The sequence below is a fragment of the Papio anubis genome, chromosome 1 (assembly GCF_008728515.1).
Source record: "Papio anubis isolate 15944 chromosome 1, Panubis1.0, whole genome shotgun sequence".
In the NCBI taxonomy this organism is placed as follows: Eukaryota; Metazoa; Chordata; class Mammalia; order Primates; family Cercopithecidae; genus Papio; species Papio anubis.
The window spans coordinates 38,009,844-38,035,557 of NC_044976.1; the positions used below are offsets into that span (position 1 = coordinate 38,009,844).

General features: G+C 50.9%; 1 protein-coding gene and 1 long non-coding RNA gene across 2 annotated transcripts in view; one reads left to right on the forward strand and one right to left on the reverse strand.

Moving 5' to 3' along the window:
• BMP8B (bone morphogenetic protein 8b) overlaps nucleotides 1-2,191 on the reverse strand; it is a 31,503-nt gene extending 29,312 nt beyond the window's left edge. The window contains exon 1 of the mRNA XM_031667322.1: nucleotides 1,503-2,191. Within this exon, the coding sequence (XP_031523182.1) occupies nucleotides 1,503-1,836 (334 nt within the window). The 5' untranslated portion in view covers nucleotides 1,837-2,191. The remainder of the gene's footprint in view (nucleotides 1-1,502) is intronic.
• Nucleotides 2,192-2,809: 618 nt separating this feature from the next.
• Nucleotides 2,810-25,714, forward strand: part of LOC103883848 — a 37,127-nt gene continuing 14,222 nt past the window's right edge. Inside the window, exons 1-2 of the long non-coding RNA XR_646217.4 lie at nucleotides 2,810-3,226; nucleotides 7,459-7,514. This is a non-coding gene — a long non-coding RNA (uncharacterized LOC103883848). The remainder of the gene's footprint in view (nucleotides 3,227-7,458; nucleotides 7,515-25,714) is intronic.

A 25,714-nucleotide genomic window follows, 5' to 3' on the forward strand; every position in this document is an offset into this window, starting at 1 on the left:
CCCTGGGGACATTCTTGGACGACTCCATCCACAGCTCTTCTTGGTCCTGAGCCCAGTGTCAGCCTGTCCTGATGACAGAGGCCCAGTCCCAGCTTCACGATGGTCTCCTCTGTCCCACATCCCCACCCTGTCCTCTAACTACAAAGGCAGCATCCAGATCCCACCGGCCAGATTCCTGTGCCTGGCACTGGGCGCTCACCGATGGTGAACGGCTGTCTCCTGCTGCTCACCTCCACCACCAGCTCTTGGGCTGCAGGGAGCAGAGGCTTGGCCATGCCCTCTTCTGCCCTAGTGTAGGAAGCAAATGGCTGATGGCCCCACAAAACCTGCTGCGGCTCAGTCCCCTGTGTTCTTCAGCCCAGACTCCTCAGAAAGCTCTCTGCACCCTGAAAACCTGACCTGACAACAGAAATGTCATCTCACTGAGCACCGGATGGACAGTCAGACTTCCTGGCTGTCCTGGCTCAGCGGCTTTGAGGCTACACTGTCCTAGGCATGGCGCTGCCTCTCTGAGCCTCACTGTCCTCATCTGGGAGATGGGGATGAAGACCGTGGCTGTTATCAGGGTTGTCGTGGGGATGAAGAATTAATGGGGCAGTTACCCTCTCCCTCCTCTCAGCCCCACAGCTCCCCTACTTTGGGCTGAGCTGTGGTCCTTGGCCCCCAGACCCTGGCCTGTCGCTAGCCACAGACAGGAGGCAAAGCAGATGGGGGACCTGACCAACAGTAACTACACGACCATAGACCAAAGAGTTTAGTACTGGAAAAAAAAATCTCTGAGATCTTAAGAAATAAATCGCTCCAGGCTTTGATACAAGATATTTGCAGACAGGAAAAGCCAGGCTTTGCCTCGGAGAACAAAGTGGGTCCAGCTACCCACTGGGCCATTCCACAGGCCTGGACACTCACCCTATACCAGATCACATCCGAGGTGTTGGGCCCAGGGTGACAAGGCCACAGTCCCTGCCCCACTGAACTGAGCCTGCTCCTTCCCCAGCCGCTCCCCTGACAGCCGCACCTCACCCAGGCTCCGCACAGGGAAGAGCCTGCTGGGGACTCAGGGCACGCGAGTTAGCTCTGGTCACTCTGATGATGTGACCACAGGTTTCCACGCTGAACTTTGTCCCTCTCCTCAGTACTGCCCTTATCACAGTGACAGCATCCCGGCCTCTGTTTACTCACCTGTCTCCCCAGGACCAGGCTGTCTGCCTGGGGCAGCCCAGGTGGGCAAGGACATCACCTGATTCTTACTCCTGGGTGTGTTTGGGGCAGGGTGAAGGCAGCGCCTGGGAGTCCACAGTTCCCCCCACCCTGCTCCTGACCACCTCGCAGCCCAGGGGGCCCCATGACCCTTAGACCTTCCCTATCCACGGCGGTCCCACTCCCCTGTGGTTCACGTTCACCGTCTGTGACACCCCGTTCGGCCAGGGCCCGGCGGATGCGCGCACTCTCCCCTGTAGCCAGTTTACTCCGAGGGTCCCCGCGCGGGCGGCCGCACTCACCCATGTTGACGAAGCTCATGACCAGGTCGGCGCGGCCCAGGCGCCGCTCCGCGGGCGCGTCGTCCTTGTCGTCGTCGCCGGCCATGGCGTGGTACAGGTCCAGCATGAAGAGCGGCGCGGACGCGGGCAGCCGGGAGGCGGCGGGTGCCGCGCGGGGCCGGGGCCGCCCAGGCAGCCCGAGCACCGACAGGATCTCGCGCTGCACGTCCCGGCGCTCGCGCGCTCCCAGACGTCGCTGGGGACAGCCAGGCGGGGGTCGCAGGCCGGGGCCGCCCCCGCCCAGCGCGCACAGCGCCAGGCCCAGCAGCCAGAGCGGGCCGGGAAGCGCGGCCATGGCGGGCTGGGGACGCTCAGCGGGCGCGCATCGGCTCCGCGGCCGCCCCTGGGCCCCGGGACGCCCCGACGGCAAAGAGGCCGGGCTTGGCGGGCGGCGCGGTGGGGCGGGGAGGGCCGCGTCCGCGGCCTCAGCACAGTCCCTGGAGCGCCCCCGGCGTGGCACCTGTCCTAGCTCCGGGACGAGAGGACTCGGACGCCACCGCCTCAAGGCCGGGACTACTCTGCGAACTGGGACTGTCAGCCAATCCGTCTGTTACCGCCGTCCCCACCAGTCCGGCTGTGGCCGCGGTCCGCGCAGCGCAGGGGCGACGGGCGAGCTCCAGCAGCGACCCGCGGGGCGCGATTCCCGCGAGTCCCTGCCGTGGCTCAGCCGTCGGTTCGCCCGCCCCCACCCCTGGACTGACCAATGGAGGCGCGGGGGCGGAGCCTGGGCGCGGAGGCCACGCCCGCGAGTGACCAGTGGAGGCGGCCGGTGTCGCGGGTGGGGCTACCCCGAGGTGCGACCTTGGCGTGCCGGGTGGGCGGCCGCCCGGGCGAGGGGCCCGCAGCCCGGGCGTCAGCGTGATCATGGCCATCGTGACTCCCGCCGCGGGCCTCGGCGCAGAGACCCTAGGGCCGCGGCGCCGTTCCGGTCCCGCCGGTGGTGCCACCTGGCCGCCCAGCCGTGGCGTGCGGGGGTCGCCCCCGGGCCCGACACGCAGCCGCAGTCCGGTCTGGAGGACTGGGCGGTGCCAGCCAAGCCCCGAGGGTAGGGTACGTTCCTCTGCCCGCAGCAGCCGGCCCGAGTTCCGGCCACTGCGGCCCCTCGCCGCTTCCTGGCGCCTTCCCCGAGGCCCCTGCATGCGCTGCTGCAGGCGCCTCCTTCCCGGCACCTGCTCGGCTGCTCTTCCCCGCGCCCGCACCTGGTTCCCGAGTGCGCCCGGGCAGCGCCCCAGGCGGCCCGCCCCCGCCAGCCCTTGCTGCGCGCCCTGCGCCCCCTGCGCCCGCAGTACTGATTCAGCTTCGCCGGGGAGACGCGCACCCGCATCCTGCCTTAACCCGGCCAGGAGCTCTGGGGCCCTTCCCGAGCACTCGGGAGCCACCTGTGCACGTCTTCTCAGTCGCCGCGGCCCGGGTGCAGGCCTGGTAGGAGAAGGATCCTCGCGGAAATGCCTCGACTAACTGAGACCCTTTCTGCACACCCTGCTTTTCCCTGGGCGTGCTCTCGCCTTACTTATTCCTGTGTGGTTCAGGCGTTGCGGAAGGGGAAGGCCCCTAGACTGCACTGGGAAGGCCCCTGGAGTTGACTTGGAGCGCCAGGAAAGGTCAGTGGAGGAAAGTGCTCCAAGCAGAGGGAAGAGCTTGTGCCAAGGCCCTGAGACCCCGGCCGGGGAGCCTAATAATGGCAGGTAACAGTTAGCACTTGCCACGCGCGAGGCATGTTCTGAGTGCGTGTTCCGTGTCATTTCTGTGATGCTCGCACATGGTCAGGGGGTACATACCATTGGAACCTCCTCTTTTAACAAATGAGGAAACTGAGGCACAGAGCGGTTAAGGGAATTAAGGTCACACAGCATTGGAGCTGGGCTTGGGCAGGGGGGCAGCTGCTCAGTGGAACCTGGAGAGCCCAGGGGACAAATGGCCGAGGCTGGAGGAGCTGGCAAAGGGGGACAGCAAAGGGCCTCACAGGGGCTATTCGAGGGCCCTGGGCACCAGTGATTACGGTGCCCCCTCATGTGGATTGAGGATTAAACCTCCAAGCAAGTGTATAATGCCCCCAAAAATAACATTTTGAAGTCATCACTTCAATAAAAATTTCTATATTAAATAAATTATTAATGTAAATAGTCATTTGCTGGCGCCTTAAGCACATGCTTAGTCTGTCTTTTACCAAAGAGGTAAATTTCTGCAAAGCCAGGTAAATAATAAAATGAAATAAAATAAAAATTATTATTACACTATTAAGAGCACTAAAAGAACTGCTTTTTCCTGATTACAAAGGTAACTTGCTTATTGTAGAAACTTTTGAAAATATAGAAAAGTAAAAATATTACCCCCAACAAATTTTAAAACCACCCAAATCCCTGTTTCCAGAGATAACCACTGGTAATATTTGATGTATCTTTTTCTTACGCATATGTGTATATTTTTAATACAAAAAACAGGATCTTACTTGCTTTATTCTCTTCACATTATATTGCAATATTTCACTATGCCATTAATTATCGCACATTTTTTTTTTTACTGGCTTCATGGTATTTTTCCATCATATTGCTATCATAATTTATTTAATCAAGCTTATGTTACAGGATATCTTTATATTTTTATATTATATACAATGTTTTATGAACAATCTTGTAGAATAATCTGTGCTCATCCATGGTGGTTTTCTTTAGGATGAATTTCTAGAGATGGATTTTTTTTTTTAATATACGGAGTCTTGCTCTGTTGCCCGGGCTGGAGTGCAATGGTATGATCTTGGCTCACTGCAGCCTCCGCCTCCTGGGTTCAAGCGGTCTTTGTGCCTCAGCCCCCTGAGTAGCTGGGATTACAGACATGCGCCACCATGCCTGGCTAATTTTTTTTTTTTTTTTTTTTTTTGAGACGGAGTCTCGCTCTGTCGCCCAGGCTGGAGTGCAGTGGCGCGATCTCGGCTCACTGCAAGCTCCGCCTCCCGGGCTTACGCCATTCTCCTGAGTCAGCCTCCGGAGTAGCTGGGACCACAGGCGCCCGCCACCTCGCCCGGCTAGTTTTTTGTATGTTTTACTAGAGACGGGGTTTCACCGTGTGAGCCAGGATGGTCTCGATCTCCTGACCTCGTGATCCGCCCGTCTCGGCCTCCCAAAGTGCTGGGATTACAGGCTTGAGCCACCGCGCCCGGCCGCCTGGCTAATTTTTGTATTTTTAGTATAGACAGGGTTTTGCTATGTTGGACAGTCTGGTCTCGAACTCCTGGGCTCAGGTGATCTGCCCTCCCCAACTTCCCAAAGTGCTGCGATTACAGGCGTGTAGAGATGGAATATTTGAATCAAAGAGCATATACACTTTTTATGGTTTTTGATACATATTATCTGTTTCCCCGATAGCATGAGGGTACTTATTTTCTATAACCCTTACCAACACTAGGTATAACTGTTAAATACATAAATAAGTCAATCTCTGCTAGTTTGATAGATAAAAGCATCTCTCCGCTGTTGTAACTTGCACGTGGAGGGTTACTAGACGCTGCTCTCTTGGTTTTGAAACCCTGTCCTCCCCTGGCTTCAAGGACGCCTGCTCCCTTGCTGACCTCTCCTCCCCACCCACTTCCAAAACATGGGTGTCCTCTGGATCTGTCCACAGTCCCGTTCTCCCTCTTAGACTCCACCTGCTGATGAGCTCACCCACTGAGGCTTCAGTGCCACCATACAGTCACACCCAACTCCAAATGTATTAGCAGGGCAGGCCTTCCCGCTGGATGCCAGAAGTTATATCCAATGGCTGATAAGACACGACCAGAGCTGGGAACCAAAACCCTGGCACCATCGTAGGTCCCTCCCTCCCGAGGACAGTTCAGTCTATTGATTCTACCTCGAATGCCTCTTGAATCCCTGAGCCTGTGCACGCCCCCTTGCACTCAGGTGTTTCATGGAGCACCTCCTCCCCACGGGTCTCCTTATTTCTCATCTCACCACCCACCCCACCCAGCCCTCACTCATTCCGCAGAATGCATTTCCAAATGAAAATCTGAATCCTTCCATGGTCTTTCATTGCTTATAGCAGAATTTTCCCAGGTGAGATTCTGAGGGCTTTCCTACAAAAGGGGTTCAGGACACACTGCACTATATATTGCCCCCTTGGGAGAGCCCTCATGCACTTAGCACTTTGTAAGCTCCAGAAGTCCTGCAGTAAAAAATATAAATAAGTAAATTAAATAAATAAATAAATACCTGCTTAGCCTTAAGTCGGCTTCCTCCAAATGCATGTGACTATGGCTTTTTAGTTTTTTGAGGACCATATATCGGGGACCAGCAAGGCACAATGTGATCAGTGCCCAGGACCCAGTGGTCGGGCATCATCACCTGGCCCCTGCTGCTCACCCACCTCCATGGTCTTATCTGGCCGCTAACCCCATATATTGGCTGCAGTCCCATAGGAATACCTGTGGTGCCCCTACTTGTCCTGCTGTTGACACTTCTGTTCACCTGAACATGCGGTTTCCTGTACCAAGAAGGGAAATCCCTTTCCCTGTCTGGTCAGGTGTAACCTCCCTTTGAGATGCAGTTGAAGTAACACCTCCTTTTCCTGATGCCCTCTTCACCTTCATGAGCAGAGCCATTTCTTCCTTCCCTCACTCTCTCAACCACTCCTTTTAGCAAATAGAAGGGCATGTATTCACATGTTTGTTCCCTGCACTAGGCTGAGAGCTTCTACATTCAGGGACCATCATCTTAATTTACCTTTGGATCCCAGTGCCAGGCTTGCATTTAGGGTTTCAGTAAGTATCTGTGAAACAGAGTAGCCTCTGTTTCTCAGAAATAGCCTCTGAAAACAATAGTCTCTCAACAGTTTCAAGGAATGGATCTCGGATCTCGCAACCTTCATGAACTCACTAAGAAGTGCTTCCATTAAGAAGTGCTCATTATTCGGCCGGGCGCGGTGGCTCAAGCCTGTAATCCCAGCACTTTGGGAGGCCGAGATGGGTGGATCACGAGGTCAGGAGATCGAGACCATCCTGGCTAACACGGTGAAACCCCATCTCTACTAAAAAATACAAAAAACTAGCCGGGCGAGGTGGCGGGCGCCTGTAGTCCCAGCTACTCGGAGGCTGAGGCAGGAGAATGGCGTGAACCCAGGAGGCGGAGCTTGCAGTGAGCTGAGATCCGGCCACTGCACTCCAGCCTAGGTGACAGAGCGAGACTCCGTCTCAAAAAAAAAAGAAAGAAGTGCTCATTATTTCACAGGGATGAAGAACAGAGGCACCAAGCTGTGTTGAAGGAGGAGTCAGTGGCCAGTGAGGCTCACTCTCTCGCTGTGTGACCGGCTCTCTTGCACACCAGCCACAAATGCAAATCCATGAATTTTCATGACTGAAACCACAAGGTTAAATTCATGACTGCTAATACCTACTACACATAGAATATGAAAAGAAACAATTTTAAAAAGCAGGAGAAAAGTTTTCCATAAGAAGGGTACTACAGGAAAGCCTGAGCGCAGTGGCTAACGCCTATAATCCCAGCATTTTGGGAGGCTGAGGCAGCAGATCACCTGAGGGCAGGAGTTCGGAATCAGCCTGGCCAACGTGGTGAAACCCTGTCTCTACTAAAAATATAAAAACTAGCTGGGCATGGTGGCGGCGCCCGTAATCCCAGCTACTTGGGAGGCTGAGCCAGGAGAATCACTTGAACCCGGGAGGTGGAGGTTGCAGTGAGCTGAGATTGTGCTTCTGCACTCCAGCCTGAGTGACAGAGCAAGACTCTGTCTCAAAAGAAAAAAAAAAAAAAAGGAAGGAAGGAAGGGAGGGAGGGAGGGAGGGACAAGAAAAGAAAAGAAGGAAGGAAAGAAAGAGAAACATGCTACAGGAATGGAGATTATCTCATGTTAACAGAGACACATTTAACCTTTGCATTTGTGATCTGAGGACCTTTTAATTCTATTACAGGATCCTATAGTGAGGTTCTAGGTCATGACTGTGTCAGCTCCAGAGACCACCATGAGGTAGGTGCATTGTAACGCCTCATTAAATGACTGCTGAGGGCCCAAAGGGTGTCTCACTTGCCTTCCCGGCTGGGTGCTGCTGGGAAAATTCCAGTTCATCATGTTCCCAGGGTGTGCTGACAGGTCATAAAGAAACAAATAAACATAATGAGGCAGTCCTGTCTTCATGGGGGGTCTTTAGTCAATGGGTCAGGTCACCTTCTGTTAGTGGACTAAATGCTCCAATTAAAAGTCAGAAGATGGGCCGGGCATGGTGGCTCACTCCTGTAATCCCAGCACTTTGGGAAGCCAAGGGGGGCAGGTCACTTGAAATCAAGAGTTCGAGACCAGCCTGAAACCCCATCTCCACAAAAAATACAAAAATTAGCCGGGCATGGTGGCGTGCACCTGTAGTCCCAGCTACTTGGGAGGCTGAGACAGGAGAATCACTTGAACCTAGGAGGCGGAGGTTGCAGTGAGCTGAGATCATACCACTACACTCCAGCATGGGCAACAGAGCAAGACTCCATCAAAAAAAAAAAAAGTCAGAAGATGGGTGAGGTGACATGCACCTATAATCTCAGCTACTTGGGAGACAGAGTTGGGAGAATCACTTAAGCCCAGGAGTTCAGGCCAACCTGGGCAACACAGCAAGACCCTGTTTTTTAAAAAAAGTCAGAAATTGTCAGATTAGTTAATGAAAAAAAGGCAAGAATAAATGACATGCTCTCTGTAAGAGATGTTCTGTAAATATAAATACACAGGTTGAAAGTAAATGAGTCGAAAAAGATATATCATGCAAATAAAGGAGGAAGAAGCCTGGAGTGGCAATATTAATATCAGGTAAACTAGACTTCAACATAAAGAACATTAGCAGAGATAAAAAATGGATTCATTTCATCAGAATGCATCCTACTGAAACAGGAGGACATTATGTAGCACAATAAGACAGGCCCAGAGTGCACTAAATATTGCTGTGTATGGTTTCAAAGTGGTTTCAGTGTTCTCACACTTATTTTAAAAGCCAGTGGAAATGGGTATTTTTGAAGATTTCTACCTGAAATTAAATTCATTTTGTGACGCACCTGTAATCCCAGCACTGTGAAGGCTGAGGCAGGAAGATCATTTGAGGTCAGGAGTTCGAGACCAGCCTGGCCAACGTGATGACACCTTGTCTCTACTAAAAATACAAAAATTAGTCAGGAATGGTAGCATGTGCCTGTAGTCCCAGATACTCGGAAGGCTGAGGCAGGAGAATTACCTGAACCGGGAGGCGGAGGCTGCAGTGAGCCAAGATGGCACCACCGCACTCTAGCCTGGGTGACTGAGTGAAACTCTGTCTCAAATTAAAAAAAATGTATTTTGTGAACCAAATGAGAATAGATCGGTGGTGGGGCAGGGGTGGGAGTGGAGGGAAACTCAAAGTGAAATTTACACATTGCCAAATTGGAATCAAATCAAAACAATTTTGGTAAAATCTTTGTGACCAATGCAGAATCCCAGCAACAGTTTGTTTAGACGCACAGAGTAAGGAGCTGCCTCTCTGACCAGCAGCTTACAGGATCTTTCATGGCGTCCTTTCTCCCTAGAGGGTTAGCAGAGCAGAAGGCACACTTAAGTTTGCAGCCAAGCAGCCCTTCCCTCCATGCAGCCCAGAGCCTGCCCCTCATGGTAAGGGCATCCTTGAAGTTCATGCCTAGGTCAAAGTCCCCATACACAGCCTGGTTCTCAGCCGGCCCAGAGCTTCAGCTTGTACAGCTAGTCTACCAAGGCCTGCAAAGCATCCATGAACTGGCCCCAAAACAGCAGGGCCTCCTCCAACTTGTGCTGCCTAAGAAAAGCATACATAGTCCGATGTTTTTAGGGACCCATTTTTTGTTTTCTTTTTCTTTTGAGACAGAATCTCACTCTTTCGCCAGGCTGGAGTGCAGTGGAGCAATCTCGGCTCACTGCAACCTCTGCCTCCCGGGTTCAAATGATTCTCTTGCCTCAGCCTCCCGAGTAGCTGGGACTATAGGTACACACCACCATGCCCAGCAAATTTTTATATTTTTAGTAGAGACAGGGTTTCTCCGTGTTAGCCAGGATGGTCTCGATCTCCTGACCTTGTGATCCGCCCGCCTCGTAGATGACACTATCACCAGAGTGAAAGGCAACTCACAGAATGAGAGAAAATATTTGCAAATCATATATCTGATAAGTGATTAATATCCAGAATATATATATTTATTTTTTTCAGAATATATTTTTTAAAACCTCGTACAACTCAACAAAAATAAAACAAACAACTCAGTTTTAAATAGGCAAAATACTTAAAAATTCCTCCAAAAAAAGATCTACAGATGGCCAATAAGCACATGAAAATATGTTTAATCTCACTAATTATTAGGGAAATGCAAATGAAAACCACAACGATACCTCTTTATAATCATTAGGGTGGCTATTATTCTTTTTTAAACAGAAAGTAACAAGTGTTGGTAAGGATATGGAGAAATTGGAACCCTTGTGCATTGCTGGTGGGAAGGTAAAATAGTGCAGCTGCTGTGGAAAACAGGATGGCAGCTTCTCAAAAAATTAAAAATAGGGCCGGGTGCAGTGACTCATGCTTGTAATCCCAGCACTTTGGGAGGCTGAGGTGGGTGGATCACCTGAGGTCAGGAGTTTGAAACCAGCCTGGCCAATATGGCAAAACCCTCTCTCTCCTAAAAATACACAAAATTAGCTGGTCGTGGTGGCACACACCTGTAATCTCAGCTACTTGGGAGGCTGAGGTGAGAGAATCACTTGAACCTGGGAGGCAGTGGCTGCAGTGAGCTGAGATCATGCCACTGCACTCCAGCTTGGGCGACAGAGTGAGACACTGTCTCAAAAAAAAAAAAAATTAAATATAGAATTACCATATGATCCAGCAGTTTCACCATTGGGTAAACTATAGATACTTTAGAGATTTGCCTTACAAGAATGGAAGGGAGGGAATCAAAAAGAACAGATATTTACACATCCATGTTCATAGCAGCACTATTCACAATACCCAAAAGGTAGAAACAGCCTAAATGTCCATCAACAGATGAATGGATAAATACATGTGGTATGGCTATACAAGAGAATATTATTCAGCCTTAAAAAAGAAATGAAAATCTGACACACACTACAACATGGATGAACCCTGAAGACATTATACTAAATAAAAGAAGCCAGACACAAAAGGACAAATATTGTATGATTCCACTCATGTGAGGTACTTAAAGTAGTCATATTCATAGAGACAGAAAGTATAGAATGGTGGTTGCCAGTGGCTAGAGAAAGGGGAGAATGGAGACTTATTGTTTAATAGGTACACAGTTTCAGTTTGGAGAGATGAAAGAGTTCTAGAGATGGACAAGGTGATGGCTGCAGACAATGTGAATGAACTTAATGCCGTGAACTGTACACCTCAAAATAGTTAAAATTGTAATTATATATTTTGTTATAATTTTTTTTTGAGACAGAGTCTCACTCTGTCACCCAGGCTGGAGTGCAGTCATAGCTTATTGCAGCCTCTATCTCCCAAGCTAAAGTAATCCTCCCGCCTCAGCCTCCTGATTAGCTGGGACTACAGCTACGCCATCAGGCCTGGCTAGTTTTTTTTTAAATCTTATTTTTAGTAGAGATGAGGTCTCACTGTGTTGCCCAGGCTGGTCTTGAATTCCTGAGCTCAAGCAGTCCTCCTCCCTCAGCCTCCCAAAATGCCGAGATTATAGGTGTAGACCACTGTGCTTGACTCATAATTTTTTTTAAGTGCTGTAATCCTAGTGCTTTGGAAGGCTGAGGTGGGAGGATCACTTGAGGCCAGGAATTCGAGAACAGCTTGGGCAACATAGCAAAATCCTATCTCTTCAAAAACAGTAATTTTTTAATTAGCCGGGCATGGTGAGATATGACTGTAGGGAGGCTGAGTTGGGAGGGTCACCTGAACCCAGAAGTTCAAGATTATGGTGAGCTATGATCATGCCGCTGCCCCCCAGCCTGGGTGACAAAGCAAGATCCTATATCAAAAAATAAAATAAAATAAAATGATCAAGAGTAATGCCTACCAGGGTTGTCCAATCTTTTAACTTCCCTCGGCCACATTGGAAGAAGAATTGTCTTGGGCCTCACGTAAAACACACTAACACTAATGATAGCTGATGAGCTTAAAAAAAAATTGCAAAAAAACCTCATGGTCTTTAAGGAATTTGTGTTGGGCCGCATTCAAAGCCGTCCTGGGCTGCATGTGGCCTGTGGGCCTCGGGTTAGACAAACTTGGCCTTGACATTTGTACTCAAATCACTCTCTAGAATGGACCAAGCAGAGTGCAGGCACAGGTACAGAACACCTCTGACATCTTCCAGTCCAATAACTATGCATATGGACACATCCTAGTGACCCAAAGCCTTTATTCATTCCTTCTACCCCTCCTGTCCTGTGGTAGAGGGTGGTGGATGGTTGAGGGTGAAGCAATGGTTAAGTCAAGAGCACCTGCTCTGGCCAGGCATGGTGGCTCACATCTGTAATCCTGGCACTTTGGGAGGCCAAGGAGGGCGGATCACGAGGTTCAGGAGTTCAAGACCAGTCTGGCCAACATGGCAAAACCCTGTCTCTGCTAAAAATTCAAAAATTAGCCAGGCATGGTGGTGCATGCCTGTAATCCCAGCTATTTGGGAGGGTGAGGCAGGAGAATTGCTTGAACCCGGGATGAGGAGATTGCAGTGGATGGTGCCACTGCGCTCCAGTCTGGGTGACAGAACAAGACTCTGTCTGGGGAAAAAAAAAAAAAAAAAAAAGAGCACCTGCTCTGCAGTCACACAGAGGGGTTCACATCAAAGCTCCACATGGGCCGTATGACCTGGAACCTCTCTGGGCCTCTGACTCCTTGTGTGTTGGATGGGACCATAATTGTACCTGCCTAGAGAGGTAGGGTAACAGCATTACACAGGGCCCAGCTCATGCAATGAATGAGTAAAACCGTCTTCCAAAGGAAGAGGGCCTCCCGAGGCAGGTGTGGGCATGGGCGCCGCAGCCTGGAGTCGCAGCTCCTCCATTCCTGGCTGTGGGCCTCTGAGCCTCACTTCCTCTCCTGTAAAACACGCATGAGACACACCTGCCTCACGTGGGCCTGGGCAGCTTGCTATTACTAAGAAAGTAGCAGCAACCACAGGACAGCTTCACTTCCGGAAACTCCCTCTGTCACGTGATTTGCATGACTCCTCACCCCGTCTCACCAGGGGCGCTCTCCCTGTGTCACCAGTGACTTGGTGACACCTAGCCTTGCTCAGGAAGCGACAGTCGTGTCCTTTCTGTGTGCAGTGGGGTGTGGGTTGTGTGGAGCCGCGGTGTCTGTGGAGTTCACAGGCTGGGGTCGGAATCCATGGCCCCTGTCGCCACTGCCACCCCCCAGCTGCTGAAGGTGACCGCCACCCCCCAGCTGCTGAAGGTGACCGATCCAGGGCTGGTATCCAAGCTGCTGGGGGGTTGGCGTCTTGGGCTCTGGCCCACGTCCGCCTCTGATTGGTTCTGCCACCTGAGCTGGTCACTGTCCCTCCGTGGGCCTCAGCTTACCCTATGGTAAAGTGAGAACTAGGGGGTCAGACCCCTTAATCACTAAGATCTCTGACCACAGCCAAGGGAAGTGCAGGAAAACGTGGGGCTCGTCCAAATTCCCGGCCTCTCTCTGCCCCCTGGTGGAAGCTGGCAGCCTAGCACCCGGGGGGAGATGACCCCCACACTGTGTGACCTCTGCCAAGGCTCCCATCCCTCTGAGCCCCAGTTCCCATCGGTTACATAGGAATGATTATAATAGCTACCTCTCTGGGCTGCTGTGAGGAGGCAAGGAGATAATGCATGAAAAGTGTTTGGATGGGATGGGTACTAGCCACTCAACAGAAGGCAGATCCTAGAATGGGGATGGCGAGTCCTGTCATCAGTGAAGAATGTAATGACTGAAGCTTAGATGACCTGTCTGTTACTGGAAACCAGAGTTGTTTACTTAAGCTATAAATGAACTCATAGTCCCTGGGATAATTATCCCACCTCTGGATAAATAAACTCAACTGCCTTATGTATTTCATAAATTTTTCTTAAAAAATGCTTAAAATATTTTTCCTTCATTTGTTCTCTTTTCTTGGTTTCTGACTTTATTACGTTCTTTCTTTCTGTTTAGGCATTTGTTTTATTGCTTTTTTTTCACCAACTTAAACTGAATGCTTACCTTATTTAACAGTTTTATTGAGGTATAATTTACACACCAGAAAATTCACCTGCCTTAAGAATACTGTTCAATGAACAGCTACTCGGGAGGCTGAGGCAGGAGAATCACTTGAACCCAGGAGGTAGAGGTTGCAGTGAGCCGAGATCACGCCACTGCACTCCAGCCTGGCGACAGAGTGAGACTCCGTCTAAAAAAAAACAAAAAACAAGTCTCTCCTTTCCTTTAGCTACCACATCCAATGAGATGGCACAACTCCTACATCGGCAGATCAGACTCTTATGTAGAGTGAGACCCGTCTTCAAAAAAATAAACAAAAAACCCAAAACCTAGTGCAGTATGCTCTGATATTCTGCCCAGTCATCAGCTCTGTGTACGTCAGGTTATTCATCACAGGATGGTTTGTGATAGCATCAGTCTGGAAACAACTCAAGTGTCTATTACTAAGGAAGGGACTGGTTAAATTAGCTACAGAACATCCTCACCACGGAATACTAGGCAGCTGACAAACAAACTCCACACACACACACACAAAAGAAAGCTCTTTATGGACTGATATAAGCTACAAAATACATTGTTAAATGAAAAAGGCAAGATGCAGAACATAGTATACTCTCCTTTGAGTAAAAGGGTGGAATAAAATTTTCTATTTGCTTTATTTACATGAAATAGATACCTAGGAAACTAATAAAGTTGACTTACAGTGGATGGATGAGGTGGACAATGGAATAAAGATAGGCGGAGAAGTAGCAGGGAGACTTCGTTTATTTTGAGACAAGGGCTCACTGTTGCCCGGGCTGGAGTGCGATGACACGATCGTGGCTCACTACAGTCTTGACCTCGCAGGTCCAGCGATCCTTCCACCTCAGCCTCCTGAGTAGTTGGGACTACAGGCACGTGCCACCACACCTGACTAATTTTTTGCTCATTTTTTAGAGACACGGTCTCACTATGTTGCCCAGGCTGGTCTTGAACTCTTGGACTCAAGTAATCCTCCCACCTTGGCCTCTGAAATTATTAGGATTACAGGTGTGAGCCACCATGCCCAGCTGAGACTTCTTAAAGGATATCAATTCTATAGCTGATTTCTTGAATGATGCAAATATATTACTTAGCCAAAATATTAAGTAGAATAAAAAATGTCTTGAGTTAATGAAGGCTCTGTGTAACCCTAAGGAACTTATTTTCCCAATTCCCACCTCAGTTTCCCCAAATAAACTGGAGGACCACTGAGGGCTACCCCTCTTTGGCTCCCAGACTTTGGGTACAGACCCTTAGGACTCCAGCGTGCATCTCTGACCGCAGCCCTGACAGAAGGTCAGAAGGGGTCTGCCTCATTTCGTGTGCCTCCCTCCTCCTAAATCAGTCAGGGCTGTCAGCACTTCAGTCCGTGTCCTGCTCCCTGGAGCCCCTGAGCCAGAGGGTCCGTTCTCCACCCGTTCTCCACCTGGAGAGAGAATCACATGGAGGAGGCTGACTCAGCTCTGCGCTCTCTGCCTAGAGGTTGCGTCTGTGCTCTCTGCTCAGAGCACCTACTGCCAGGGTTTTGTCTGCAGTGGGGCCTTGGGGCTCTCTTTACATCTCACCCCTCACCTTCTAAACAGCAGGTTATGATTCCCTGCTATGCTGTGACAGAGCTGAACCCTCCATCCCAGCTGCAGGCACCTGCCTCTGTGGAGTGGCTACTCTAAGCCAGGTACTTCGGCATACTCTCTCTGTTCATCCTCCTGCAGTCCAATTTGGCAGCTAAGGAAACTGAGGCCTAGGGAGGTTCTGGGCTCCTGCAGAGCCAGGGAAGGGGGAAGGAAGCAAAGACTAATCGGGTATCCCTTTAATGGACTTGCCTGGGAGGCGGGCACTGGGCCTGAGCAGAGGGTGCTGGGAGCTGAGTGTGGTCAGAATACAGGGAACAGATAGGCGCAGGGTGACCGAGGCTGAATGGGGGTGGGGGCAGGGTCCCTGAGGGCAGGGCTGAGGCACTTGGACAATTGACTACAGTGGGGCATTTGGAGGTCTGGGCTTGTGGAGCAGACAGATGAGGTCCCTGAGTGAAGATACAGGATGGCCGGAGAGGTTGGGGAGAAGGTGGTGAATCTTGGAGGAATCCATGGGGGAGATGATGCAACCTCATCTAGGGATGTAGGGGGTGTGAGAGGGGCAAGAAGCAGCAGGGCTTGGTGACTGACAGGATATGGAGGTTAGGGCAAGGGAGGGGTGATAATGGTGACTAACATTTATTGGGCACTTTTTATGTGCATTCAGTAGCGTTTCCCATTTGTCATAGCACTTAATCCTCCAAACATGCTAATAGTGTTGGTTCTATTGTCATCCCCATCTAACAGATGGGGACTGCGACTCAGCGGTAAGAGTCTTAGCAGAGGTCACAAGCCAGTCCTCAAGTCCCTGGGAATCACTTGGTTCCCACCGTCATCTCCCCGGGGATGCTAGGCTGCTTGTGTCCACCAGGGGGCAGAGAGAGGCCGAGCGTTTGAACGGGACCCACGTTTTCCTGCGCTTCCCTTAGCCTTGGCTGTGGTCAGAGATCTTGGTGATCAAGGGGTCTGACCCCCTAGTACTCACTTTACCATAGGGTAAGCTGTGGCTCATGGAGGGAAAGTGACCAGCTCAGGTGGCAGAATGAAATGAGAGCCAGTTGTGGGCCCAGGAGCCAGACCAACCCCAACCCAGCTTGGACCCCAGCTGAGTTCAGAGTCCACCCAGCCACACTGGAGTCACTTGTAGCGACAGGGAGCCATGGGTCTGACACAGCCTGTGAGGGCTCCACGGGCTCCTTTTGCTGCACAGAGGGACGTGCATCCGCTTCCCTGAGAGCAAGGCTAGGTGTCCACTCAGATCACCGAACACAAGGAAAAGAACGCTCTTCGTGAGACAGGCCATGCGTGAAAGTTCCGAAATGGAAGGCTATAGTAACAACAATATTATCAGGTGAGTGTGTCTCATGCGTGTTTTACAGGAGAGGAAGTGAGGCTCAGAGGCCCACAGCCAGGAGAGGAGGAGCTGCAGCTCCAGGCTGTGGTGCCCATGCCCACACCTGCCTCAGGAGGGCCTCTTCCCTTGGATGATTCTTCTTTATGGACAGGGTCTTGCTCTGTCGCCCAGGCTGGAGTGCAGTGGTACGATCATGGCTCCCCGCAGACTTGACCTCTTGGCCTCAGCTTCCCAAGTATTTGGACTACAAGCATGCACCACCACACCTGGCTAATTTTTAAATTTTTTGTTGAGATAGGGTCTTGCTATGTTGCCCAGGCTGGTCTTGAACTCCTGGACTCAAGTGGTCCTCCTGCCTTGGCCTCCCAGAATGCTGGGATTACAGGCGTGAGCCACCGTGCCCAGCCTGGATGATTATTTTAGTCAGTCATCCATCATATGAACATTTGTGCCAGTTGTGCTCTGAACCTGGTTCTGTGGTGGGCACTGGTGCCAGCCTGGGCCCTGAGGTGGATGAGGGCGCAGAACAAATGGAAATTGAGGCAGGCTAGGCCTAGAGCCTGTGGGCTTCCTGGGACTGGGCACTGAGCAGTAAGCTTGGGGGACAGAAGGCTGAGCCCAAGGGTGTGGGCTTGTGCCACCTCTGCCTAACCAGGGCTTGCTTATCTTCCTCCCAGAATCACATAATGGAGGTCTGTTCCTCCCCTGTACAGCATCCTACCCTCAGGATAGCCTTGGGGCTTCCCACACAGATGGGAGCTCCCTCATCTGGGGCCACTCCAGGGCCGGGGATTCTGCCGGGAAGGTTCCCACATCCTTGCCCCGCTGTCTGAAGCTGGTTTGGGCCAGTGAAGAGGAGCCTTCCCTGGCCGACCTCCCATTGTCCAGCCCAGGGAATATCCAGGTCAGGGGGTGGGGTCTGGCCTGGGGATCAGGGGGCCAGGGTCATGTTTGGGATTATCCTAACAGGCGTTGCATCTGCATAAGACAGTGCAGGATGGGTCTGCACAAGACCACATAGATGAGAGGCGAGCAGGGTTGAAGGCCAGTCCACACCCCGCTCCACTTGGCACTGCTGGGGGCTGGAGCAGGGCTGTATCAGCCTAGAGGAAACAGTTTCTTTTTCTGAGTCATCATGGGCACCACATAGCTTGGCAATGCCCTGATGGCAAGAGTCCCTAAAGCGCAGGGCTGCAGCAAGGCTTGACGTTGGCCTGGAGCTCCAGGGCCAGTTGCTATTTGAATGAAAGAGCTGCAGTGAGCTGGTCTTTTCCCCAAATCCATGGCCCTGAGGTCTTGCTCAGGAGAAGGAGGGATGGAATTGGCCATGGGCCACCACCTCAGGAGGCTGGACCTCCCAAAGGAGCTTCTAGTGCTTTGCTTAAGATATGTCCGCCAAGACCCACGCCAACACTCTTGGGATCTCAGGGGCTCCTGACTGTTCATTCTCCCAGGCGCCAGTCCGGACTGACTCTCCCAAACGCCCATTGTGGATTATGTCCAAATTCCTTTGCAGGGCCATTTTCTGTTCACCACAGACACACCTGTGTCCAGTGTGCACATTTGACAAGCCACCGCTCTGAGGGGGGCCTCCTGGTTGGGGGGATTCCAGGACCTAGATCTGTGAAACCACCTGTCCTGGACACCACGGAGGAGGATGGCAGTGTTCGGAGGCTCAGGAAGCGCAGCACCGTGCGTGGGTGGCAGTTGGCCTGGAGTCCATGCAATGTGGGGTGAATCAGGGCCACTTTCTGGGATGCCCAGCCAGGACAGACAGGAAGGTGTTCCAGGCTGGGCCCCGAGGCCTCTCTGTAGCCTCCTGAGGCCACGTAAGGACCCAACCTGGCCTGGCCCAGAGGTCAGATTCCTCAGTCACGGAGTTGCAGGGACAAGGAGAGGCGGCCAGTGTGGTGGGAGGACGCCTTTGTTGCAGGTATTTTCTCAACGGTGGGGCTGGGCTGCCTGCCAGGTGCCAGGGCGCGGCTCTGGTCTCCCACCGCACAAGCCACTTTGCTGCCAAGCCCTGTACCTGGCCCAGCAGCTCCTTCCCGCGCTTCTGCTGCCAGGCCCGGGAAAGTGAGAGGGAGGATGTGTGGGGCAGGCAGAGCAGGCTGGTTCCCAGCCCACCTGGCCTCATGCTTCTGGCAAGGATCCTGAGCCTAGACAGGAGAAGGGACTCACTCGGGGGCCCTCATGGTGCTTGGCATTTAGAACCGCACTCTTCCAGTTAAAAAATACATACACACTTTTGCTCACTAAAATGTGATAAAACTGCAATGCTGGATATGTGTTCATACACTTATTAGCTGTATGTCCATGAACAAGTTACTACTATTCTTCTCTGTAGCTCCATCTCTTTACTGAAAAACAGGGACAAAAGAAGAAGAAAATGGAAAAATGGGGACGATAGTTGTCCTATCTCATGGGACTATTACGAGGATTTGATGGGTCATTACACGTAAAGCTCTCAGAACAGTCTTGCACGTGGTGAGGGCTATGGAAATGTCTGTTGCGATCATGAGCATAATGGACCATCAGTGGGAACAATGCTAACCAAGAATCAGTGGCACAGAACAGAAACACTCAGGTAAGCTCCAGCTGAGAGCTTTTAATCACGTCTTCAGAGATGGCACGTGGAAACCGAGGGTAGGGGCAGCCAGACCTCAAGAGGCCTGAGAACGAGGATCTGAAGAATGAGAAGCCCGGAAGCTCCTGTCTCTCTCTGGGCCTCACTGTCTCCTATCCACCCTCTTTCTGCAAGTCGGCTTCACTCTTATACCTCTTAGCAGCTTGACTTTCCCCAGTTCTCTCATGGCCAAACATAGCTGGCTCTCAGGTCTCAGGTCAAGTAAGCAGAGGCAGCACACCGGCTTCTCTGAATCCCAACAGCAAGATCGTCAGACAGGGAACCCATTGCCCAATTTGGGTCATGCACCCACAGCCCATGGCTGAGGGGCTGCCAGGGACCAGTCCCTTGGTGCCGAGGGAGAGCCTATGGGCTGGGCAGGCATCCCCAGGGGCATCTGCTCCAATGGTGCTCTGGGCAGCGAAGAGACCAGTGTGCTAGTCCTGGTGTCGCGCAGGAGATCCCCGGTGTCGCTGGGCCCTTTTCCTCTTCTGTTCACTCTTTGATTCCTATAGTCCCTTGTCACAGCACTTAGGGTGTCTTATAATTGTTTATGTGTCTGTTTTCCTCACTAGACTGTGATTTTCATTCATTCTCTCAATACAGTAATCACCAAGTACCAGCCATGTGCTCAGGATAGAGATGAATCCAACTCAGTGCTTGCTGCCTCGGCAGAGGCTCAGTCTGGCTTGGCATGTGGTCATGTGAAATGGATCGCCTCCATGTCTGCTTTCTCCCAAACTCAGGTGCTGGAGACTTTGTTTCCCACAGCATTGACAGTGTCAAGGTCCCACTCTTTATGAAGTTTACAAGACTCCGGAGCTGTTATGAAAAGTGTGTCTAGGCCAGGCGCGGTGGCTCACGCCTGTAATCCCAGCACTTCGGGATGCCGAGGCGGGTGAGGTCAGGAGTTCAAGGACCTCACCTGAGGTCAGGAGTTCAAGACCAGCCTGGTCAACATGGAGACACCCCGTCTCTACTAAAAATACAAAAATTAGCCGGGCATAGTGGCGTGCACCTGTATTCTCAGCTACTCGGATGCTGAGGCAAGAGAATCCTTGAACCTGGGAGGTGGAGATTGCAGTGAGCCAAGATGGTGCCACCGCACTCCAGCCTGGGTGACAGAGAGAGACCCTGTCTCAAAAAAAGAAAAGAAAAGGAAGGAAAGAGAAGGGAGGGGGGAGGGGAGGAGAGGGGAGAGGAGGGAGAAGAAAGAAAAGAGAAGAGAACAGAAGAAAAGAAAAGAAAAGAGAAAAAGTGAGTGTCCACAGGAAATGGTTCTGAAGGGGCCAGGCATGGGTGGGCATCACCTCTGCTGGGTGATTGAAGGGCAACAGTGTGCAGCTGACAAAAGAAGAACTTGGCTGGTGCCTGTAATCCCCACACTTTGGGAGGCCAAGGTGGGCGGATCACCTGAGGCCAGGAGTTCGAGACCAGCCTGGCCAACATGGTGAAATCCCATCTCTACTTAAAAAACAAAAAGGAAAAAAAATTGTTAGCTGGGCGAGGTGGTGCGTGCTGTAATCCCAGCTGCTTGGGAGACTGAGGCAGGAGAATCGCTTGAACCTGGGAGGCAGAGGTTGCAGTGAGCTGAGATCGTGCCACTGCACTCCAGCCTGGGCGACAGAGCAAGACTCGGGCTCAAAAAAAAAAAAGAGAAAAAAGAAAAAGAAAAACTCAGCAAGTGAGGAGCAGGATGGCGACTGTGGCTCCTCAGCTCAGGTAACGACTGTGCTAACTGGAGGCCACAGATGGTTACTGGTATTGCTTGGCTGTCATAACACACCACTGGCCCTGCTGCTGGGCGTCTCTTGAGGCTGACTTTGCTCCTCGCCACATCTTTGCTTCCATCTCAGGCCACTCTGATCTCTTCCAAAATCAACTTGTGTCCCTGTTCCAAGCCTGAGCTATCCCTAACGAGCCTCCCTGTGAGCAGGATGGGGGAGACACACCTCTAGGCTCCTTCCAGCTCACTTCTAAGACATTAACTTTACACTCTGCCTCCTTCAGGGACATTCTTTGGGTTCTCAAAATCCTCTCTCCATAAAGCTGAACACTTGGCTTTCAAAATTATTCATGCAGGTGACCACACTGAAGTCTAGTTTAGAAGCTGAAAAACTAAATGTAGTTTTTTCCCCTTCCTTTGTGCATTCCTACTATAAAAATACTAATTCTTGAGGCAACGGAATGCCTCTGGCTGATGAGGGAAAGGGCCACATACAAGGAAGTGTGGAAAAGAAAAGGACAAATACTAGGATTTCAAGATGTTTTCCTACTACACATAATCAAATAATTGAAAATACAGTGTAGTAGGATCTCTGGTTAGGGGTGATGGAGTTTAAGGGCTGCAGTGAAGCAAGCAGCGGACTCGCCTGGCTGTGGTGTGGGGGACAGCGTGGAGGCCAGTGCAGAGAAGGTCATGCTTGAGCTAGGCCTGGCAGGGATGGATAACAATTTCCAAGGAAACGAGAAGGTGGGTTGGGGGAGAGCACTCTGGGCAGTGTCAATGGGACTGAAAGAACAAGGACTAAAGAAGGAAAAGCTAACAATGTGCAAAGCACTGTTTGTTTGTTTTGTTTATTTATTTTATTTTTATTTTTTTGACATTGTGTCTCGCTGTGTCCCCAGTCTAGAGTGCGGTGGTGCAATCATAGCTCACTGCAGCCTCGACCTCCTAGGCTCAAGTGATCCTCCAACCTCAGCCTCCCGAGTAGCTAGGACTACAGGCACACGCCACCAAGTCCAACTAATTACTGGTTTTTTTTAGTAGAGATGGGGTTTTGTCATGTTGCCCAGGCTGGTCTTGAATTCTGAGGCTCAAGCAAAAAAACTGTCCACCTCGGCCTCCCAAAGTGCTAGGATTGCAGGCGTGAGCCATCGCACCTGTCTCAAGCACTGTTTTCATAGGTACTCTTAAAGTATTAATTTAATCATCACAACTTTTGTGGGACTTTTAAAATGAAACTGAGGCACAGGGTGCTGGGCACAGTGGGCTCATGCCTGTAATCCCAGCACCTTGGGAGGCTGAGGGGGGCAGATTGCTTGAGCTCAGGAGTTTGATACCAGTCTGGGCAACATGGCAAAACCCCCTCTCTACAAAAAATACAAAAATCATCCGGGCTTGGTGGTGTGTGCCTGTAGTCCCAGTTACTTGGGGGGCTGAGGTGGGAGGATTGCTTGAGTCTGGGAGATTGAGGCTGCAGTGAGCCAAGATCTTGCCACTGTACTTCAGCCTGGGTGAAAGAGTGAAATCCTGTCTCAAAAAAAAAAGAGAGAGAGAGAGAGAAAGAAAAAAGAAACCAAGGCACAGGCATGTTAAGTTACTGGCCCAAGAATTCCAGTTTGGCAAGCTGAGACTCAGGCCTGAGATGTGTGGCCTCAAGGCTGGGCGTGGTGGCTCACACCTGTAATCCCAGCACTTTGGGACGCCAAGGCAGGTGGATCACCTGAGGTCAGGAGTTCGAGACCAGCCTGGCCAACATGGTGAAACCCCATCTCTACTAACAATACAAAAATTAGCCAGGCCTGGTGGCATGTGCCTGTAGTCCCAGCTACTTGGGAGGCTGAGGCAGGAGAATCGCTTGAACCTGGGAAGTGGAGGTTGCAGTGAGCCGAGATCATGCCACCGCACTCCAGCCTGGGCAACAAAGCAAGACTCCGTCTCAAAGAGAAAAAAAAAAAAAGAAGTGTGGTCTCAGAAGCTCTAAAAGCCACACTATTCTCTGTCTTGAAGCATGGAAAATAGCTTTGTGATGGCAGGTGGGGGATTTGGCTGAAGGAGTGAGCAGGATAAAGACCTCAGAAGACCTGGCACACCATCTAAGGCACTCAGACTGGATCCTGATGATAACGGGGAGTCAGTACAAACTCAGAATTAAGAGAGAGACACAGAAGATGCTATTAGAAGGGTCATGGGTTGAAGGGGGTAGGACCAAAGGCAGAGACCAATTAGGAGGCTGTTTTAACAGCCTAGAAGAGAGGGAGATGACCGGGCCTGAAGAGCAGTAACAGCTGAAACAGGTGAGCTCAGGAATGGTAAGTGGTCAGGATGGTGTGGAAGATGTCCACATCCTAATCCCCAGAACCTGTGACTGTCATTTTAAATGACAAAAGGGACCTTGCAGATGTGACTAAATTAATGATCTGGAGATGAGGAGATTATTTTAGGTTATCCAGGGGCCCAGTGTAATCACAGGGGTCCTCCACAACAGTGAGTAGGAGGAAGGCAACATGACGGCAGAAGCGGAGATCCAAGTGATGCGGCTATAAGCCGAGGACTCTAAATGGCCGCCTGGAGAAGCTGGAGGACGGGGAGTGGACCCTCACCCAGAGCCTCCAGAGGAACTGGCCCCGCCGACAGCTTAAGTTTAGTGCACAAAACTCGTTTCAGATTTCTGACCGCCACATCTGTAAGAAAGATACTAAATTTGTGTTCTGTTAAGCCACAAAGTTTGTGGTTAGAGTTGTCCCTCAGCATCCATGGAGGATTGGTTCCGGGACCCCCTAAGTATGCCAAAATCCATATACTTGAGTCCTGAAGTAATGGCAGGTACATGCGGAATAATCCACTGTATATGCAGGCTTCACATCCTGCAAACACTGTATTTGCGATCTGTGGTTGAAAAAAATCTGTGTCTAAGTGGACCCATGCACTTCAAAGCCTTGTTGTTCAAGGGTCAATGGCATTTGTTATATCAACAATAGGAAGCCAGTACAGATGGTTAAGACCTTGTGACCAGGTAGTTATCAAAGAAGGAAAGGGAGGGGTCCCAGAAAGGGTTGAGCAAGAGGTGAGGATTTTGGCTTGGGTGATGGGGCTGGCAGTGAGACCAATACAATCAGGACTGCGGATAGTGAAGAGCGGGCAGTTTGGGGAATGGTGGGACAGTAATGTGTTCTGTCTTGGACATGGTGAGTTTGAAGTGGGCATGGGACATCCAGAAGGAAGGTCTGGAACCTAGGGCAGACCTTGAGAGCGATGAGTGCACACAGGCTCCAATCTGAAAACTGCTGGGAGAACATGTGGCCAAGGACATGGGTTTCCCTTTTTAGCTCATACTCTGTGAGGTGAGACCAAAGTCTCTCCTAAATGCAGCTGTTGGGCACTTAAACAACCCTCCTAGCACCCTTCCTTACACACTTCCCTCTTTGGCAGTGAACAGAAGCCAAATCCACTCTTCCAAGGAGTACCCATGTGTCACTTCTGGGACAGGCAGCCTCACTCCTGCCAGGGCCATGCAGGGCAGCCCACAGGCCAAAGGTCCAGGTAGATCCGCGCTGCTGAGTTGCTTCTGGGTAAGCTCTGCTGGCTCCTGAAGAGCCACCCCTGTCCCACTGGTGCATGCGAAGATGCTTTTCAGTGTGTAAGCCAGTTTAACTCAAGCTGTACCTGTGGGTAGCACCAAGGTATTTCTGATAGTAACAGAAATATCTTAGGGGAATTTCCCATGGGTCAAACTGAACATGCAAGCACTGAATACAAAGGGCACAGGATAACAGTCACACATCATTTTAAAACAAACAAAAAAGCCTGCTCATCCTGCAGAACAGGTGGGAGCCAAAGCCTGAGAGCAGATGAGATCATTCAGGGAGGACTTGCGGCCCAAGAGCGGAGGAGGGTCCAGGAAAACAATTTGTCTAGGATGGGCAAAGTGAGGGAAGGGGACCCTGACATGCTCATCTTCATATACTCAGGGCTGATACACAGTAAAAACTCAAAGGATGCTTGATGAATGAATTCATTTCTATTCTATCTTCTGTAGAATATAAAAAGGAAAGAGGCCGGGTGTAGTAGCTCACATCTGTAATCCCAGAGCTTTGGGATGCTAAGGCAGGAGGATCGCTTGAGGTCAGGAGTTCGAGACCAGCCTGGGTAACATGGCAAAACCCTGTTTCTACAAAAAAATACAAAAATTAGCCAGGCATGGTGGCACAAGTAGTCCCAGCTACTTGGGAGGCTGAGGTGGGAGGATCACTTGACCCAGGAGACGGAGGTTGCAGTGAGCCGAGATCGTGCCACTGTACTCCAGCCTGGGTGACAGAGTGAGACCCTGTCTCAAACAAAAACAAAAATAAAAACAAAACAAAGGAAAGAAAGAGAATGTGGGAAAATGCGTGTTGATTAAAAAACCAAAAAAAGAAAAAAAAAAAAAACAGATACATGCTTATTATCCAATAAACTGAATTGAGTATTTAAGTATGAAACTGGATTCTACCCAGAAAGGGCTTAAAATGTAAACAACATGAATATAAAGTTATCTTAGGAAAATGATAGTCTGACCAGGAAATAAAACAAATGCAAATTCAGTTTCCTTTAAGATAAACTTATAGACCCATGCAACTAGAAAAAACAAGGCAACAAGGCCCCCAGCTGGTGAGGCTGTGGGGAAGCAAGGGCTCCAGCAGCCCCAGATGAGAGCAGTG